The 21,989-nt window shown below is 43.4% G+C and overlaps 1 protein-coding gene across 1 annotated transcript in view; it reads left to right on the top strand.

The window, feature by feature from the left end:
* The window catches only part of LOC126237475 (uncharacterized), a 555,798-nt gene that overhangs the window by 393,937 nt on the left and 139,872 nt on the right, over positions 1 to 21,989 (top strand). Inside the window, exon 13 of the mRNA XM_049947618.1 lies at positions 5,556 to 5,701. Within this exon, the coding sequence (XP_049803575.1) occupies positions 5,556 to 5,701 (146 nt within the window). The remainder of the gene's footprint in view (positions 1 to 5,555; positions 5,702 to 21,989) is intronic.

Here is a 21,989-nt window from a genome sequence, read left to right as displayed (position 1 = left end):
TCGGTCTTAAAACTCCGCCATCTCTCTCCCCCCATCCACAACTGCTGGCGGCTCACCTCCAACTGCGCAACGCTACGCGCTGTTAACATCCCTCTCCAACACTACAACAGCAAATATTGCAACAATGCCGACCAGCCTCAGACTGCACACAGCACAGTCAGTGATTTTCATATAGAGCGCTACATGGCGTTACCAACATAAAAACCTAAACAGCCTACTTACAGTACATGTTATAAATCTTACGTTCCCTTTTGGATGTTTTCACTCTTGAATGCCTATGTTGTATCATACAGGGATATTGAAAAAGAAGGAACAGATTTCAGACATTTATGGCTTCCAACCTATGAAAGATAGGAAAACAATTTCAAAGTTCCTGGAAAGAGAAAAGTTAAAAATGTTACGCATTCAGTGCGAGCACCATGTGTTAGACGACAAATATCAAAGCGGTGTCTCATTTCCTGCCATACACGAAGCAGCCGATCTCTCGTTATAGAATTCTCAGCTTCTACAATGCGATGTCGCAGACTTTCAAGAGTGTCAGGCGTAGAGGGGGGTGGGGTAAAAACATAGTCTTTTACATAACTCCACAGAAAAAAGTTGCAAGGTGTGAAGTATGGAGACCTGGGAGGCCACTGGCGATGAACATCTTCTGCCCCTCTTCTTCCAATCCAAAGTCCTGGAATGGTGACATTCAGGTAACGTCAGACGTGGTTAGAGAATTTGTCTATGACTTTGGAATGGAAGAGGAGAAGTTGAACCTCATCGGTGGTGGCCACCCAGGTCTCCATACCAAACACCTTGTGACTTTTATCTGTGGGGTTAAGTAAACGACAGCATTTTTATCCTCCTGAGGCTGACACTCGTGAACGTCTGCGACATCGCGTTGCCGAAGCAATGAATTCGATGACGAGAGACCAGCTGCTTCGTGTGTGGCAGGAAATGAGCCACCGTTTTGATATCTGTCGTGTAACACATGGTGCTCGTACTGAACGTATGTAAATTTGAACTTTTCTCTTTCCAAGAACGCTGGAATTGGGTTTCTATCTTTTGTAGTTTGGAAACAATAAATGTTTGTAATATGTTGCTTCTTTTTGAATAGCGCTATAGTTCATACCCGTATATTTGTTATTTTGATTTCTGTGAGAGGTCTACGCGACATCTCGCCTACTTCCTCTATTCATCAGGTTTACTTGCGACCGTAATATATTTTTACACATGGTTCATATTCTACAATCAATGTATATCATTTATATAATTGGCTCTGAGAACTATGAGACTTAACATCTGAGGTCATCAGTCCCCTAGAACTTAGAATTATTTAAACCTAACTAACCTAAAAACATCACACACATCCATGCCCGAGGCAGGATTCGAACCTGCGACCATAGCAGTCACGCGGTTCCGGACTGAAGCGCCTAGAACCGCTCGGCCACACCGGCCGGCTTTATATAAACGATATGTTCTCTAGTATTACGGGTAACTCTAAAATATTTGTGTTTGCTGATGACACTAGCTTGGTAGTAAAGGATGTTGTGTGCAACACTGGCTTGGTTTCAAATAGTGCAGTTTATAACAAGTTCATGGCTTGTAGAAAATAAACTAACGCTAATTCACAGTAAGACTCAGTTTTGACAGTTTCTAACACACAATTCAACAAAACCTGACGTTTTAATTTCGCATAATGGGCGTATGATTAGTGGAATTGAACAGTTCAAATTTCTAGGTATTCAGATAGATAGTAAACTGTCGTGGAAAGCCCATGTTCAGGATCTTGTTCAAAGACTTAATCCTGCCGTTTTTACTATTCGAACAATATCTGAAGTAAGTGATCGTTCGACACGAAAATTAGTCTGCTTATTTTCATTTGCTTATGTCGTATGGTATTACATTTTGGGGCAACTCTTCCCATTCGAAACGGATATTTTTGGCTCAGAAACGGGCGGTTCGGGCAATAACTGGCGTAGGTTCGCGTACCTCTTGTCGACCCCTGTTCGCTAACCTGGGTGTTTTGACATTAGCCTCTCAATATATATATTCCTTACTGCCGTTTCTTGTTAACAATATCAGCTTATTCCCAAGAATAAGCAGCTTTCACTCAGTAAACACTCGGCAGAAATCACACCCGCTATTGGAGCGGACTTCCTTAACTCTTGTGCAGAAAAGTGTGCTGTATACTGTTGCATCCATTATCAGTAAGCTACCACAAGAATTCAAAAATATTAGCAGTAACGCACGCGCTTTCATATCGAAACTGAAGAGTTTCCTCGTGGTTCACTCCTTCTATTCTGTTGAGGAGTTCCTTGAAAAATTAAAGTGACTCTTATGTTATATTGTTGACTGCGTTTACTTAAACTTATGGCCTGACTTTTATCGGGTTCATAAACATTTTATTTTTATCAGTTACTACTTTTATGTTGTATTTTCACGTACTGACACGTTTCGGGACCTTGGAAATTTGCTCCTCTATTTGGTCCTATGGAACTTGACGTGTATATAAATATATATAGTGTGACAAATGCCAAGACCACAGAAGGAGAACAGACACACCATTTTGTGAAAAAAAAATCGGGCAAGAAGGGGATTTGAACATGGATCTTTCGCTTTGCAGTCCAACACCGTTACCACATAACCATGACGTCATGTCTTTACAAATTCGCTCGATGTTGCACACCTTGAGCTTAGACCGTTCACTATTTCTATTTTGCTTCTTTTTTCACAGCTCAGTACACCATCTTCATGCTTGATCTGTGTTTAGTTTTTAACGGGCTATCCGATGGACTATCTTATGGCTATATATGGGGGGAGGGGGGGAGGAGCTGCGACAGGTGGTTGCCCTTGTAAGAAGAATTGTATTTACCGGATCCCTTCGTTTAGGTCGGCCGTTGTCGCCGAGCGGTTCTAGGCGCTTCAGTCCGGAACCGCGCTGCTGCTACGGTCGCAGGTTCGAACCCTGCCTCGGCCATGGATGTGTGTGATGTCCTTAGGTTAGTTAGGTTTAAGTAGTTCTAAGTCTAGAGGACTGATGACCTCAGACGTCATGTCCCATAGTGCTTAGAGCCATTTGAACCTTCGTTTAGGTTTAATTGCCTCTCTAACAGCAATGAATGTTTGTGAGTGTATTGTATGGCTGTTCACTCAATTTCTCTAGCTAGCTGTTGAACCAAATGATGTGTATTATTCGACATTGCTTTGAACTGGTTGCCTCGAAATCTCAGTTTGGTGTTAAATTTCTTTATTCTTGGCTTTTCTATCACAGAAAACGCATACACTGAGATATAACAACATAGCAATAGCCGTGAAACCCACATGTTTGAAATTCCCAAAGCAAGAAGCAAACAAATATATATCATAAGATCTTTGGTTGCAGCTAAGCCACAACGTTCTAGATACGCCTGTACTTAGGTTTCGGTAGACAGAGCCTTCTAGAATACACCTGTGTTCACTACCCATATGTAAAAACTGAAAAAAAGTAAGGGAAAGAAGAATACATCCCGTATTCTAACGCACTTTAGAATGACAAAGGGACGTGGCAGCTGTGCAGCTTCACGTTCAAACTAAATTTGCGATCAAACGGAAAAAGAAAATGTCCATAAACTGTACATTTTTGTAGAGCAGAAATATTTTCCTTCAAATTGTTTGGTCGTTTATCACGAGCGTGTCCCCTTACGAGGAGAATACCTCATGATCTCTCGCGGTTCAGGCGCTCAGTCCGGAACCACTTGACTGCTACGGTCGCAGGTTCGAATCCTGCCTCGGGCACGGATGTGTGTGATGTCCTTAGGTTAGTTAGGTTTAAGTAGTTCTAAGTTCTAGGGGACTGATGACCTCAGATGTTAAGTCCCATAGTGCTCAGAGCCATTTACCTCATGATCCCAGGAACTTCTCTCAGTGGATACTCGGCCGTTTCTGAAAAATCGATCGTCAGTGGTTTCAACGTACTTTAGATGCCTTTTAGTGCGCTGTCAGCTCAACCCGGTTGGTTACACAGTGGCCAGCGTCGCGGCGTTTCACTTTTCGCCCAGTGTTCGAAACTTGATTGTTCTTATTTCGTTCATTTTTTTCTTTTTTCTACCCATGTCTGTAGCAGGTTGCTACATGAATGTTTCTTATCAAGCTAGGCGATACATATTAACTGTAAAATTACAACTAGCTTACATAATAAGTTTTATATTTTTTTATACAGTATATGCGTGAATGGTACTTTCAGGGTTACAATTTTTTAAAATTCTCATATTCTTAAATTTCATCTTATATCACTTCGCAATTTTAATATTTTATTGTTACGTTTATTCTTCAGCAAGCTTTAATAGATTCCCTTAGGTGATGCCGATCGTAGGCACAATCGAAACAGAAATTCCGAACAGCATGAGCATCGCGCGACGGCACGTTTGCCACATCGAAATTTCTACTTATGGACCTCAATCGGGAGAGAAACGTCGTTAACATTGCTGAAGATTTCACGCATTGGCAATAATTTCGCTGCAAATTGCACATAAAGGATCACTTCTCCGAAAACTGGCGTTTGCGGTTGATTATCAATCAAGATACACTAGAAGAATTTCAACGAAAAAAATTTCAAACCATTTTTCCATTTTTTTATTGCTTTTAGTTTTTTAGTCGTTCACAAAACACACAGTTAGTAGACGAATAAGGCAACCTTATTCCAGTATAGAATGAAAAACGTTCGTGTAGTAATCTAACGACATTGTCATATAAACGCAAAACAAAAATAAATATAATAATCTGGTTTCGAACACGGGGCTCAAAAGCGTTAAACAGTGACGGCAGCCAGTGTACCATCGCTTCCGTCGCACTATTTACTCGCTAAAGGCAAATAAAGTACCTTGAAACGAACGACTGCCGCTTTCTCACAAGCGGTCAAATCTCTACGGACAGGCCGCGATATGTATTCGTTTATTTTGACTCCTCTTCCACTGGGAAACTGGATTATGGCACTTGCCGTGTTCTCCTCTTTAGAAGTCAGTCGAAATAAAGACGTCAGGAAATCTGATAAACAGGACGGAGCTTTCACTTTAGACAATACCCGGCACTCAGTTAATTAAGATCCCCCCCCCCCCCCCCCGGCCATCACATCCATCACTGCAGCGAAACGCTGAGAATACTTGTCCGTTTCACGGAATGCCAGTCGGGGTTCTGAAAAACAAAAGCGTGTCAAAGGACGCAGTGGGCTTCGGGAATCGAGCTCAGCTATAAACAGCGGTACTAGGCCAACATTAGTTCACAAACTTGAAGTCTAGGCAGCGGGTAAACAAAACAGCAAAACTCTCAGTTCCTAAAGAAGACGAAGGATCAGCCGTCATTGTACATAAAATGTACCACGCCGACAAAACCTGAGAGATCAAAATCTCACTTTTTAAGACATCGCTTAAAAAACTGCACCATGCAAGGTCTAATTCTGCCCGAATACTTTTTTTTTTTTTTGGATCGCATGATTGTTGACAATGCCTGTGCGCTTGTTCTTGGCCTCTGTATAGCAGTATGCGTGTGTGTCAAGGGTGTGAGCGCAACTGTATGGTGTGGTGTGGTGTTTGCAGTGCCTGGCAGACTGGTGCCCAGCTCCTGTGGCTCAGAGACTGTGGGGCAGAGCAGCGAACTGGAGCTCTACCTGACGCCCGGGCTCACCACGCGCATGCGCATACAGCCGCAGTACCTGTCTCCCGGCTCAACAGTCACACTGCAGGTAAGTGACCACCGCATTCTTCTCACACAGCAATGGCACGAGCCGCACTGCAATTTGGTATTTTATAAGCTGTCAGTGATTCAAGTATGAAATTAAGAAATACTAACGAGCATAGACGAAAACACAAGTCTACGGAATACCCTCACCAGATGAAGGGATGGCTTCCAGGAAAACTTAACTTCATGGTGGACAAGCAGTCACACGAAGATTAGAATACGTAAAACACATTATAGAGGGTGTTGGATACAGTAATGACATACAGTCTGGCTTAACTTAGTTGGCATCTGACGTTCGAGGTCAAAAGATGCTACGTTATCGTGACAAGTATTTCCGCAGACAATCCCCACAGTTTTTTCCTCTCTCCAGAAATATATAAAATCGCTTTTCACCTCCATCTGCCACAACAAACACGCGAAATTTATGAAATTCGTGTACGGTGTTGATGTCTATCAGTAACCCCACATCCACTCAAGATTCCTTAAAGAATCAGTCTACCATTTGCAAAACAGCTTCAAACGTCTTACTTTAAAAATGAGTTAATATGCAGCGTAGGGCCAGAGGTTAAACGGCCGTCGGTTCAATTATGCATGTTATTTACTAAATACAAAAATTATTCTTGAGATTTATGGATGCCCATCTTATTGCATGGACGAGGGATGACATATACGACAAAAAGCACCACCACAGCCGTATCTTGAGAATGTCTTTATTGTCTCACACGACTAGTTTCAGCGGCACATTACCTCCAGCCTCAGGCCCCATCACTGCCAAAGGAGTATTTGATTTCCTTGGCGCATTCACTGATGGATCCTTGTTACTAACACACGTGGGGCTAATAACAAGGATCCCACAGGCTGCGTGACGGAAATTAAATGCTCTTTAGGTAATTGTGGGGCCTGAGGCTGGAGGTAGTGTGCCGCGGAAACTAGTCGTGTGAGAGAATAAAGACATTCTCAAGATGCAGATGTGTTGGTGCTTTTTGTCGTATATTCTTGACAACAGTGAACAGATAACAAAGCAGAGCGTAATTTCCAGCCCAGTTTTTGAAATCCGGTCTCAATAAGGCAATAACAACAAAATACCTTTTGCAAAATGAAAAAAAAACTCGAAACCTTTGCCCTAGCAGATAGGCTCGGACCAACAACAATAACAGTTTACAAAATTTGACCCATGGCCACAAGCAGAAAGTAACAATAAAACTAGCCTCTGCAACGAGCCGCATGAAAACAAACCAGAAGTCAACACTCAAACTTAATTAAGGCTACTTTCCTTAGCACTCAATTAAATCTAGATCTACGTCCTCCCACACCACTACTGGTCACTAAAGCAAGGTACTATGAACAATGCACAGGACAACCCGCGTTATTTTCTCATTATGGTTTTCTGTACAGTTTGACATACAAAATAGATCATTATGATATCGTAAAATAAAAAGACAATTTTCAGTAAACGGCATAAACAAAATCAGTCGTGGTCACCGTGTATACGATCCCACACAACTATCACGTATAAACAGCAAAATCAATATGGCTCTCACTTCTAAAGAAGACAGCCGCACGTGCAGCCTGCAAGCACACAACAGCTACACCGCGGGAAAAGAAAATAGTGCACCTAAAAAAGACGTCGATTTCCATCCGATGACAGCAAATGCTACCTGCAGGACAGTAGATGTACTGATAATTGTTTCAGCGTCGTCCGCCAACAGACAGCGGAGTGGCATAGCAACCAGAGCGCGATCTGTGTCTACCCTTTAATAGGGAATACTGACACCCAGAAGTCTCAGTGCGGTTCAAATGTGTGAAGCAAGCAGGCAACTGTTGTGACTGACAATCCGCAATTTTTCGCAAACATCACTCTTATTTATGTAAGTTTTCAAGGTTGATGACCGAACAACAAAAGAAAGGTAACAATAACGATGCCAGTAAAAGTCTCCTAATAGAGGCAAACAAAAGTTCACTTCTAATTTTCCACAAAGGTTCGTGGTAACACACACACACACACACACTAGTAAAAGTCCAATTCAGAGACGAAGGCGTAATCTTCAGTGGTCGAAGTCCACGAGGTCGGCATCCAGAGCGAAGTGAACTTCTGGTTTTTTTTTCCTTTATTGAATTTCAATTCCCCCCGAAGGGGGCGGGCTGGCAGCAGCTTAGTATGCCGCTCTTCAGCCTACAGACTTTGTTAGAAAGATGAAGAGAATAAGTAATAAAAACAGGCGATAAAATCGGAGACTTAAAGAGTAACATGGCGAAAAGAAATCGTGGAACTTAAAACAAAGAACAGAGGGATGATGACGCTAAGAAAATACATACAAAGCAGACAGGTAAAACAATAGACAGACAAAAAAAAACACGGCGACAGTCTGGTTTCTGTTCGCAAAAGACATAAAATTCACACCCAGCGACAGCATGGTTTCTGTTCGCAACACGAGAAAGACGAACAACACTGAACAGTCACTGGAACACAGCACTAAAAAGTTGTCAAATGTGACAGACCACAGCCGAGAGCAGGTGGGGGGAAACTGGACAGATGATGCGAAAATAAAAAAGGGGGGGAGCCGGGAAAGGAGCTGATGGAGGATGAGGACCCATAAGAGGGGTGGGGGGCGCTGGGCAGACGCGACAGGGAGTGGGGTAGGAAGAGGAGGGGAATACAAAAGGACTCGGGGGGGAGGGGGGACAAGGGAGGTAGGGAGAGGTTTAGTGGGGAGAAAACAGGACGGAAGGGGGGAAGAGGGAGCCCAGGGAAAGGACAGAGGAAAGGAGGGGGAGGGAGGATCAGAGTTGATAGGAGGGACAAATGGAGGGAGAGAGAGCATCAGTTGATAGGAGGGATAAATGGAGGGAGAGAGAGCATCATCCAGGAGGGGGAGTTGACGGAAGCCACCTTGGGAAAGGAGATGTAGGGTGTAGAGATGGAGGGTAGGGGGGGACACAACGGTGAAGATGTGGCAGGGGGCGGGGATCGGAGAGGAGAGGAGCAACCAGGGGGTGAGGGGGTTCAAGACGGCGGGAGGTGTAGAGGATGCGGATATGTTCGAGGAATAGGAAACTTCTGGGCTGGTTCTAGCCCCTAAATAGCTGTCTCCAGCCAATCAGGTTTAGGCGTAGTGATACTTCCTGCGGGCCGTGGCTCGAGCTCCCCCTGCAGGAAGAAGTACTTGGAATGTCTGTTTCCATTATCTTGTATGTAAATAGCCAGTGTTTACCGTGGTGCTTTTGGTACGCCTTAGACATAGACAACCCCGTCCTATGTGGTGTAATATGAGTTGCCAGCCCTCAGGCGCTGCCTTGGCTCCGGCATAACAGCAACCATGTCATTCGCGTTTCTTACAGGCAATCGAGTTGGTCTGAAAGGGGTGAAATTGTGACCCAGAGAGTGGCGTGATGGCTCTTTCGGAGAATAGCTACACACGTTGGACATGCTCCATCAGTTTTGCATCAGTGATCACTTCAACATTTTCACATCGTAGACGAGTTTCTGGACGTTCACTCAGAGCAGAGGCCCGCCAGCGTCGTATTATAAGGGCAGCAGTCGTAGATCGCACAGATGCCACAGCACATACAAGAGTGCTTATGACCCAAGACGCGTCAACACGAGCTGTTGCGAGGGCACGCACACCTCTAGCCCTCACTTCCGCACACGCCACAACACCCATGTGCACAGCTCGACTGGCGCCGTCAGAGGGCGACTTGGAAGACGAGATGGCGCGCCGTGGTCTTCAGCGATGAAAGCAGCTTCTGCCTGTACGCAAGTGAGGTCGTTTGCACATACCACGTAGACCTAGCAAGCGCTGTCTCATAGAGCGCATTCGTCCAGGGCACGCTCCCCCGCCCTACCCCAGGCGTTATGGTCTGGGGTGCGATAAGGTACAACACTCTTTCACCTTTCGTGTTTCTAGAGGGGACGCTAACCAGCGCTCGGTACGTAAAGAGTATTGTTAGACCCGTTCTTTTGCCATTCTTGCAACAGGAAGGTGACGTGTTGTTCCAACAGGATAATGCTCGCCCACACACCGTGCTCTGCAAGACGTGCAGCAGCTTCTCTGGCCAGCACGATCTGCGGATTGTCTCCAGTGGAGCACGTGTGGGATATGATGGGACGAGGAGTGACTCGCGCGACCCATCAACCGACAACTCTTACAGGACTACGTGAGCAGGTAGAGCAGGCGTGGAATAACGTATCTAGTACTCGCCGTCTGTACGATCGACCGGATGCCAAAGTCAGAGCCTGCACTGCTGCCCTAGGAGGCTACACCACGTACTAGCACGGATGTTTCAACATTGGTCCATCACTGTTAACCTCAGAACCGCTTGTGCTATTGATCTGTAATTGTAATCATTTGACGTATTGCATATGCATTGTTGCAACAATCAATCTTTAGTGAATTGGAAACCTCTAAAGTGGTGTACTAATTTTTTCCGGCAGTGTTTAACGCTCTGGACTTTCTACATCTACATCTACATTTATACTCCGCAAGCCACCCGACGGTGTGTGGCGGAGGGCACTTTACGTGCCACTGTCATTACCTCCCTTTCCTGTTCCAGTCGCGTGTGGTTTGCGGGAAGAACGACTGTCTGAAACCCTCCGTGAGCGCTCTAATCTCTCTAATTTTACATTCGTGATCTCCTCGGGAGGTATAAGTAGGGGGAAGCAATATATTCGATACCTCATCCAGAAACGCACCCTCTAGAAACCTGGCGAGCAAGCTACACCGCGATGCAGAGCGCCTCTCTTGCAGAGTCTGCCACTTGAGTTTGCTAAACATCTCCGTAACGCTATCACGGTTACCAAATAACCCTGTGACGAAACGCGCCGCTCTTCTTTGGATCTTCTCTATCTCCTCCGTCAACCCGATCTGGTACGGATCCCACACTGATGAGCAATACTCAAGTATAGGTCGAACGAGTGTTTTGTAAGCCACCTCCTTTGTTGATGGACTACATTTTCTAAGCACTCTCCCAATGAATCTCAACCTGGCACCCGCCTTACCAACAATTAATTTTATATGATCATTCCACTTCAAATCGTTCCGCACGCATACTCCCAGATATTTTACAGAAGTAACTGCTACCAGTGTTTGTTCCGCTATCATATAATCATACAATAAAGGATCCTTCTTTCTATGTATTCGCAACACATTACATTTGTCTATGTTAAGGGACAGTTGCCACTCCCTGCACCAAGTGCCTATCCGCTGCAGATCTTCCTGCATTTCGCTACAATTTTCTAATGCTGCAACTTCTCTGTATACTACAGCATCATCCGCGAAAAGCCGCATGGAACTTCCGACACTATCTACTAGGTCATTTATATATATTGTGAAAATCAATGGTCCCATAACACTCCCCTGTGGCACGCCAGAGGTTACTTTAACGTCTGTAGACGTCTCTCCATTGATGACAACATGCTGTGTTCTGTTTGCTAAAAACTCTTCAATCCAGCCACACAGCTGGTCTGATATTCCGTAGGCTCTTACTTTGTTTATCAGGCGACAGTGCGGAACTGTATCTGTTGTAATGTTACTGGTAATCCGAAACACTAGATGGACAGCCTCTACTCTCCACTGTACTCTGTTCCATCACTTCATCGACCAAAATACTGGTGTCGGACTTTAAAGAACCCACTGACTGCTCCTCTTTTAATCTGTAAGCCGCTGTCTGCGTGTCCACTGAAACGGCTGTCCTCTTGCCCGGGAAAGACACCAACCACCCTGCGCAGTGGCCACACCCCATTGCTATATGACTGCTGGTTGGCTGTATGTTCGTTCTTTATATATTTTTAGTTTATAATGAACCTGTGTGACCATCTCCCCGCGTTGCCTTAGAGAATTGTACCCGACTTTGCGTCCTGGCTGCTAATATACCTGGTCCATAAGAAATGGTGTCTATATTGTGACCCTTATTCGATTAACTTGATAAATAAATTAATTATTTTTGAAATATGCGCAACGGAAACTGGTGCGAGTTTCTCTAAGATAACACGTTCTTGGGTGGTTGAATTCAAAGCCATCCTATAGCAGCTGGTAGCCTATCTAAATTCACATTTCAGATTATTTCTGTCTTTCATTAACTTTAGAAAATCGGACTGAATAAGATACATCCTACCCATTTCATGTGTCAGGTGACCGGGGGAGTATTTCGTAACTGAAATGCTGACTCTCATTTAATAGATTTACTTTCTACTTTGATGAAAACTTTAGAAGCCGACAAATTTTTCTTTACTTACAAAACCTCAGCGTTACCTCTCATGGGTAGGACAATGACAAAACGAAAACGCTACACGAATAATTTCATATATGACACATAGTTTCATAATAACACAAAAAATATATGACATATAATTTCATAATAACACAAAAAATACATAAGTGGGCCACACCGTCTTTAGCGGGAAAATCGTCATTCATTCTTTAAGACTCACTTATCGTCATGCATGAATTACACCACTAGAAATTTAACGTAGGCCACTGCTGAAGGTAGATAACCTCTATCAGAGAAAAGATTCTGGGCAAAAATGATGTACTATTGGCGCCAAAATGAAGTGCGAACTGAACTCACAAAGAAAGTAACAAAAATAATTAAATTTCGCGACAGAAATTTCTCGATCTACCATCCGATACGCAATCTGCACTCATTGAGCTAAAAGTGAAGCATATAACTCGGGAAATAGCTACATGAACTGATGGTTCCTGTTGCATGCTCACTACCACAAAGCAAAATTTCACAAACACATTCCAGAGAAAACTATTGCAAATAAATTAAAACCGTAACCTGTACCGATGAAGGTATGTTGAATGCGTGCTATGAGCATACCCTATCCTGAATTTTTAACCATATTACCTCATTTCTATCTCACCAAATCTGCGAGCTGCTGTGCTCCCGCGTCCGGTCCGTCTCATGGCTGGCCCCACAGTGCTCTCCACGCACCAAAATCCGACCAAACGTTCCTATTCAAACGCGGTGGTGGGGAGACTCACCTCACCCCCGCACCAACTTTGTAACCTACCCTCGTGCCTGTTTTCATCTTAGCTTGTTGCTCTGGCCTGCCTGCCGTTATTCTTGTAATGTTGGCAATGACTGTTATTCCCTAAAACTGTTCCCTTTGGTCCATGCTCCCGCTACATTTGACTTCCATTCATACCCATGCACACTCATACAGGGTGGAACAAGGAGTATACATATAAACGGCGTGTGACATCTTTGTGAAATGATGAAAAGAAATAAACAAATGCGTTAAATATTCCTTTCACTCAGCGAAGTATTGAAGCTGCTGGCAATCAAAGAAAAACTTATATCTCGATATATAAAACATAATTACTTCCATCTGTAACCTGAGGCAAAACGAAAGTAACACCTCTAGAACCCACTTACTGCTCCTCTTTTAATCTGTAAGCCGCTGTCTGCGTGTCCACTGGAATGACTGTCCTCTTGCCCGGGAAAGACACCAACCACCCTGCGCAGTGGCCACACCCCATGCTGACCGTTAGGGATGTCCTGTAGGCAGACCCTTCGGGTGCCAAGTTGGAGAAGGCTTTCTGTTCCTGGTTCTCCACCAACTGACGCTTCCAACTGCTCTTCGTGTAACCACAGTACCACTAAAGCAGCGTTACTAAATATGGTTTTCGAAAATTCCTTCACAAAAGAAGACGAGGCAGATACTCCGGAATGTCAAGAACAACTGCCAACATGAGTAACTTCGAAGTAGATATCCTCGGTGTAGCGACACAGCATAAAACACTTAAGAAGGCTAGAGCTCCCTGTCGATATTGTATACCAGTCAGCTTCCTTTCAGAGTATGCTAATACAATAGCTCCATACTTCGAAATTATGTACAACCGCTAGCCCGTAGATCCGTACCCAGAGACTGGAAAGTTGCACAAGTCACACCTATACCCAAGAAATGAGATAGGAGTAATCTGATAGATTACGGACCCATATCACTAACGTAGATTTGCGATAGGATTTTGGAACATATACTGTGCCCGAACCTTATGAATCACCTCGAAGAAAACGAGTTATTGACAAACAGCCAACAGCCAACGTGGATTCAGAACATATAGTTCTTGTGAGACACAATTAACTCTTTAGTCTCACGAAGTAATGATTGCTATCGACAGGGGGCAACAAATTGATTCCACATTTTTGGATTTCCAGACGCATTTTGACTTCGTTCCTCACAAGCGACTCCTAATTAGATTGCCTGCCTACGGGGTGTTGTCTCGCCTGTGTGACTGGATTCGTGTATTTCCTGTCAGAAAGATCACAGTTGGTAATAATTGACAGAACGTCATAAACAGAAGTAATATCTGGCGTTCCCAAGTGTCATAGGCTCTCTGTTGTTCCCGGTCTACATAAACAATTTAGAAGACAATCTGAGCAGTCTCCCTAGCTTGTTTGCAGATGATACTGTCATTTACAGTCATGTAAAGTCATCACATGATCAAAACGAATTGTAATATGATTTAGATATCTGTATGATGCGAAAAGTGGCAGGCGACTCTAAATCATGAAAAGTGTGAACTCATCCAAACGAGTACGAAAATGAATCCGCTAAATTTCGGTTATGCGGTAAGTCACACAAATATGAAGGGTTCAATCCAAGTAAGTACTTAGGTGTTACAATTACGAATAAGTTAAATTGGAATGATCACATAGATAAAGTTATAGGGAAAGCAAAAGAAAGACAGTGATTTCACAGAACACTTAGAAAATGTACCACGCATACTAAAAAGACTGGTTACGCTTACGCTTCGCCGCTCTCTCCTGCAGTACTGTGTGGGATCCACATCAGATAGGATTGACGGAGGACATCAAAAAAGTTCAAAGAAAGGCACCTCGTTTTGTATTATCACGAAGGAGGGAAGAGAGTGTACAGATATGGTACACGAAGTGGGGTGGCAGTCATTAAAACAAAGGCATTTTTCGCCCCGGCAGGAGCTTCTCATAAAAAGTCAATCACCAACTTTCTTCACAGAGTTCTGAAATAATGTGTTGGTGTCCACATACCGGGTGATCAAAAAGCCAGTATAAATTTGGAAACTGAATAAATCACGGAATAATGTAGATAGAGAGGTACAAATTGACACACATGTTTGGAATGACATGGGGTTTTATTAGAAGCAAAACAATACAAAAGTTCAAAAAATGTCCGACAGATGGCGCTTCATCTGATCAGATTAGTAATAATTCGCATAACAAAGTAAGACAAAGCAATGATGATGTTCTTTACAGGAAATTGCTCAATATGTCCACCATCATTCCTCAACAATAGCTGTAGTCGAGGAATAATGTTGTGAACAGCACTGTAAAGCATGTCCGGAGTTATGGTGAGGCACTGGCGTCGGATGTTGTCTTTCATCATCCCTAGAGATGTCGGTCGATCACGATACACTTGCGACTTCAGGTAAGCCCAAAGCCAATAATCGCACGGAGTGAGGTCTGGGGACCTGGGAGGCCAAGCATGACGAAAGTGGCGGCTGAGCACACGATCATCACCAAACGACGCATGCAAGAGATCTTTCACGCGTCTAGCAATATGGGGTGGAGCACCATCCTGCATAAACATCGTACGTCCCAGCAGGTGTTTATCAGCCAGGCTGGGGATGATGCGATTCTGTAACATATCGGTGTACCTCTCACCCGTCACGGCAGCAGTTACAAAACCAGAATCACGCATTTCCTCGAAGAAAAAAGGCCCGATAACGGTAGATCTGATAAATCCAACCGATACCGTGACTTTCTCGTCGTGCAATAGAGTTTCCACTACAGTTCTAGGATTTTCGGTAGCCCAAATTCTGCAGCTGTGGGCGTTAACAGACTCTCGGAGCGTGAAATGAGCTTCGTCGGTCCACAACACGTTACTCAACCAATCGTCATCTTCTGCCATCTTTTGAAATGCCCACACCGAAAATGCCCTCCGCTTCACTAAATCGCCAGGTATCAGTTCATGATGCCGATGGATTTTGTACGGATAGCATCGGAGGGTACGCCTCGGTGCCAACCAAACAGTAGTGTATGGAATGCCGGTGCGACGTGCGACTGCACGACCGCCGACTTCCCCGTGCATAGACGAACCCGCTACAGTCTCCATTTCTTCCTGAACTGTCTCAGCAGCATTACGCCTCGTGCTCGGTCGGCCACTACGAGGTCTATCGTCTAAACAACCCGTGGCTTCGAACTTCGAAATATTTCTCGCCACAGCTGCATTTGTCAACGGACCTTTACCTGTTCGAATCCCCTTCCTATGGCGATAGGATCGTAACGCTGAACTACCACATTCCCCATTCTGATAATACACCTTCACTACAAGTGCCTTTTCAGGTAACGTCAACATGCTGCGACTGCTGGCGCATCTGATTCTCTCTCTCAATACAGCTCCTTTTATACACGATTGTCATGCGCAGTCACTGACGTTTTGCTGTCCAGCGCCATCTGTCGGACATTTTGTGAACTTTGCTTTTTTTTTGTTCTAATAAAACCCCATGTCATTCCAAGCATGTGTGTCAATTTTTACCTCTCTATCTACATTATTCCGTGGTTTATTAAGTTTTCAAATTTATACTGACTTTTTGATCACCCGGTATATAGGGGGAAATGATTATTATAATAAAATAAGAGAAATCAGGGCTCGCACGGAAAGATTTGTTTTTTCCGCGCGCTTTTCTCTGGCTGTCCAGGGCTCGACACCTCTGTCCGACTCGCCCGCTGGTCAGCACAAGACACCATACGAAAGCACAAACAGTCTTGGCTGCGAAACTGGTTTTTTTTTGTATTTTATTTTGTTAGTGGATATTATTTACTGATGGGCAAATAAAATATAAAAGATACAGTTTTGCAGCCAAGACTGTTTGCTATTTGCTACCAGTGGTTGGTGTATTACACCACCATTGATTGGAAAAAGTTCAAAGACGCCGTTCTCCCGTCTCCCGCTCCCCCAACCAGGCATGAAGCAGCATGCTTTTTTAGTTTCTTTATTTTGGCTTTGGGTTACAAGACCAATACAGCCAACAACGGTTATAAAGTGCCAAAGTAACATAATCGCAAAAAATGCAGTATAGCACAAAATTACGAACTTAACATATAAACACACTCTTTAAACTAAAATGAATGCACTCTTAGGTAAACACCAGACAGCCGACGGCAGTGATGACAATGACATTGGAGCAGAACTACAAACAGCAATATACAGCAACATTATGACACACATACAAAGGCCCTTATAGAAAAAAAAACATTAAAGGGTAAACACCGTACATCATACAATAAGTACAACAATAACTGAAGAACAGAACTGCAAGTAACATCATATAACAACGTGATAATTTTGCATACACACAGACGTACTTAAAAACCCAAAATGACAGACACAATACAACCAACGGTAGCTACAAAAGTACCAGTAGAACAGTGACATAAAATGCACCAGAGATCAATAATGGAAATGTAATGTAAAAACAGAGCCCCGTAAGCAAATTAAAACACAAAATTACGCACCCGATAATGAACGGGGTTGATACCACTTGAAAATGAAGACCTCGATAACTTGTAAATTAAATGTGGATGCCGGTGGCTGTGAGCAACTTACATTTATCAAAACGGTGGAGTAAACCAGGAACAGTGGTACGAAGGGGAGTAACTTTACGCGAGGCAGCTACCCCTATCCAAGCGATTACCAAGAAACAGCGGTAAAAAGACCAGTTGTGAGAGTCGTGAAACAAGATGTGCTGCGAATTACAGATTCATTGCGCAAATATTTGACGATCAGCATGTGAAATCTTTGTGGTTGAAGACGCAAAACCATAATTATACCGGTTTTATTACTTTTCGTCTGTACACCTATACGTTAACGAAAAAGTCGAATCCAAAGTTAGATGTCGTGCAATTATGTATGTACCCGTGGTCTAGGGGTAGTGTCTCTGATTATTTAGAACCCCGCCACCGCTTAAACAATCAGTATCGGCGGCTCAAGACTTCAGGGTAGGAAGTCGCCCTCATTCTGCCAACGACCGTGTCAAAGACGACGGAGGACTGGACAGAGGTTCAGAGCACTATCTTGCCCTTCTGGTGGAAACTGCCCATAGAGGCGGAAAAATCAGCAGTGATCAACGGCATGGGGATGCAGAAGGCAATAGAAACCACTGCAGTAAAGACGCGTAATGTGCAGCCACAGAACATGTGGCCTGTAATTGAAAAAGTTGCATGATGATCTCTCCATCGGTGAAAGGATCCGGAATAGTACCCTATTTGGGTCTCCGGTAGGGGACTGCTAAGGTATAGGAGAAAAAGGCTGAATAATCAACGAAAGGATGACGTTCTATGGATAGGTGACTGGAATGTCAGAACTCTGAACCTAGTGCAGAAACTAGAAAATCTGAAAAGGGAAATGCTAATCTCGATATAGTGGTGGTCAGGGCAGAGGTTCAGACAAGGATTTCTGGTCAGATGTAACTAACATCAACAGCAGCAAAAAATGGTACAAATGGAGCAGGATCCGTTATGAATAGGAAGGTAGGGCAGAGTGTGTGTTACTCTGAACTGTTTAGTGACAGGGTTGTTCTCATCATAAACGACGGCAAAGCATTATCCACAACGATGGTTCAGGTATACAAGCCGACGTCGCAAGCTGAAGATGAAGACACAGAGAAAGTATATCAGCACACTGAACAGGTAAAGCAGTACGTAAAGGGAGGTAGAAATCATAGTCATGGGGGATTGGAATGCGATTGTATGGGGAAGGAGTTCAAGAAGGGTTACGAGAGGGCTTGGTATTAGCAATGAGAGAGAGGAAGGGCTAATTGAGTTCCGCAATAAATTTAAGGCTAGTAACAGCGAATACTCTGATGAAGAATCACGAGAGGAGGAGGTATATTTGGAAAAGGCCGAGAGATACGGGGAGATTCCAGCTAGATTACACCATGGTCCGACAGAGATTCCGAAATCAGAAACTGGCGTATCCAGTAGCAGATACAGACTCACGTCACAATGTAGAAGTGATGAAGAGTAGGCTGAATTTTAAGAGGCTAGTCGTGAAGAATCGATACGTAAAGAAATGGGGTACGCAAGTACTAAGGAATGACGTGAGACGCTGGAAGTTCTCTGAGGCTATTGATCCTGCAATAAGGAACACCTCATTAAGCAGTATAGTGGAGGAGGAATGGACATCTCTAAAAGCGGCAGTCGCGTACGAAATGTCTGTACGAAAAATGTGAAGAAATCGAGGAACAAATGATTCTCCGAAGGACTGACTTAGCGTATAAGAAATTTAAAAAAAATCTTTCGGTAAAATTAAAAGCAAGGGTGGTAACATTAAGACTGCAACGGGAATTCCACCGTTAAATGCAGAAGAGAGAGCGCATACGTGGGAAGAGTGCATTCAAGACCTCTATGTGGAGTCCATTTAGAAGAGGTAGGTGATCCAGTATTAGAATTAGTATCTAGAAGATTTTTGGAAACCTTAAGATCAAGTAAGTCAGAAGAGGTAGATAACATTCAATCAGAATTTCTAAAATCTCTGGTGGAAGTGGCAACAAAAGGACTACTCACGTTGGTGTGTAGAAATTATTACTCTGGCGACTTACCATCTGACTTTCGGAAAAGCATCATTCACACAATTACAAGACTGTAAGAGCTCACAAGTGCCAGAATTACCGCACACTCAGCTTAACTTTTCACGCATCCAAGTTGCTGACAAGAATAATACACAGAAGAATCGAACAGAAACCTGAGGATGTGTTAGAGGACAATCAGTTTGGCTTTAGGTAAAGGCACCAGAGAGGCAATTCTGATAATGGAATCAAGACTAAAGAAAAGTCAAAACACGTTCGTAGAATACGTCGACGTGGAAAAATCTTTCGATAATGTGAAATCGTGTAAGATGTTCCAAATTCTGAGGAAAGTAGGGGTAAGTTGTAGGAAGGGACGGGTAATGTGCAACATGTACCAGAGCCAAGAGGGAATAGTGGGAGACCAAGAACTAAGTGCTCGGATTAAAATGGTGTTAAGTTCAATCTACAATGATGGAAATAAAAGAAAGATTCAGGACTGGAATTAAAATTAAAGGTGAAAGGGTATCTGTGATGAGGTTATTATCCTGATGAAAGAGAACAAAAATTACTTGATCTGCTGAATGCAGTGAACACACTAATGAGTACAAAATATGGGCCGGAGGTGGTGGCCGAGCGGTTCTAGGCGCTTCAGTCTGTAACCGCGCGACTGCTACGGTCGCAGGTTCGAATCCTGCCTCGGGCATGGATGTGTGTGATGTCCTTAGGTTAGTTAGGTTTACGTAGTTCTAAGTTCTGGGGGACTGATGACCTCAGATGTTAAGTCCCATAGTTCTCAGAGCCATTTTTGAAGAAAATATGGACTGAGAGTAAAACGAAGAAAGACGAAAGTAATGAGAACTAGCGGAAATAATAACAGCGACAAACTTAACCTCAAGATTGATGATCACAAATTAGATGAATTTAAAGAGTTATGTTGCCTAGACAGCAAAATATCCAATGACGGACGGAGCACGGGGGACATCAAAAGCAGACCATCACAGGCGAAAAGGACGTTCCTGCCCAAGAGACGTCTACTAATATCAAACACAGGCTTTAATTCGAGGAATAAATTTCTTGGAATGTACGTCTGGAGCACAGCATTGTATGGTAGTGAAACATGGACTGTGGGAAAACCGCAACAGAAGAGAATCGAAGTATGTGAGATGTGTTGCTATAGAAGAATGTTGAAAATTAGGTGGAATGATAAGGTGAGGAAGAGGAGGTTCTGCACAGAATCGGAAAGGAATATGTGGAAAACACTGATAAGTGGAAGGGATGAGAGAACATCTCTTAATACATGATGGAATGACTTACATGGTACTAGAGGGAGCTGTAGAAGGCAAAAACTGTAGAGGAAGACAGAGATTGGAATACATCCAGCAAATAATGAAGGACATAGGTTGCAAGTGTTACTATAAGACAAAGAGACTGGCACAGGAGAGGAATTCATGGCGGGCCGCATCAAACCAGCCACAAGAATTATGACTCAAAAAAAGGAATTAGGTATCTTCGGTTTTGTATATGGATACTGCTTGCAACACGTGTAGCGAACAGCATTAGCAGTAACTAAATAATAAACTGGAACGTCGTGCTTGATGCAGAAAATTTGCCACAAGAAGAACATATGTTTAGTAAGCGAAAATTGCTTTTCTTTCATCAATCTGTGGTGCTGTAAGCAAGAAAAACTTAACAAAAGCTTTAAAATTGCGTTTGAAGTTTTCTGGAAGACAGCAACTGTATTAAAAGGACCAGGTAATTTGCTATCCGTGAGTTATATTGGCTCAACACATATTAGACAGTTTATAATTAATATTTGACTTTCTGTTTAAGCCATTCCTCTTAATGAGTAGGTTATGACAGCGTTTTAAATTGTTAAATTTTGATAATAATTATATGAAGTACTGAAATTCAAATTCTTATGCCCTTGTGATCAGTTAGATAGGCAACTTGCAACTAGAACTGGCTGACCGTTTCAGCCATTTAGTAATAGATAGTACCTCTGAGCAAGTTAAGAATCATTAATTTCGAATAGAATCAGAGCTACGTTAGTTTAAGAAACCGTAGAAATTTTCCCATCTGCGAAACAATTCCCATGTTATCACGTCAAAGGTCGAAAACCATTGAACTCACTGCGACGTAGTTTTTTTTGCCTTTATTATGGAACTCCTGCACTTGGCATTGCTCTGCTTTTCTTACGCACAAACCGTTCCACGAATATACAACTTAAATCCGCTAACGAAGTAACGACAGGCTGTCAAAACGAAGCGTAGCGAGAAAATATCGAAGAGGGTTCAAATGGGTCAAATGGCTCTGAGCACTATGGGACTCAACTGCTGAGGTCATTAGTTCCCTACAACTTAGAACTAGTTAAACCTTACTAACCTAAGGACATCACAAACATCCATGCCCGAGGCAGGATTAGAACCTGCGACCGTAGCGGTCTTGCGGTTCCAGACTGCAGCGCCTTTAACCGCACGGCCACTCCGGCCGGCATCGAAGAGGGTTTCACCATGACAGTGCCCCATCCCATTCAGCACACGATACTATCATACTACCACATCTTTAGGCTATCAGATTTTGAATCACCCCCTTCGTGCTCTCCTAACGTATTCTTACAACCACTGACTTGTTCTTCATTTCACAGATGAAGAGAGCACTTCTCGTTAGGCTTTTCCAGAATGACAAGGTGGTAATTTTCGAGGTGGTAAGTTTACAGAAGAGCCAAAATGCAGACTTCTAGAA

The sequence above is a fragment of the Schistocerca nitens genome, chromosome 2 (genome assembly GCF_023898315.1).
Source record: "Schistocerca nitens isolate TAMUIC-IGC-003100 chromosome 2, iqSchNite1.1, whole genome shotgun sequence".
In the NCBI taxonomy this organism is placed as follows: domain Eukaryota; kingdom Metazoa; phylum Arthropoda; class Insecta; order Orthoptera; family Acrididae; genus Schistocerca; species Schistocerca nitens.
This window is presented reverse-complemented; position numbering and strand designations above follow the sequence as displayed.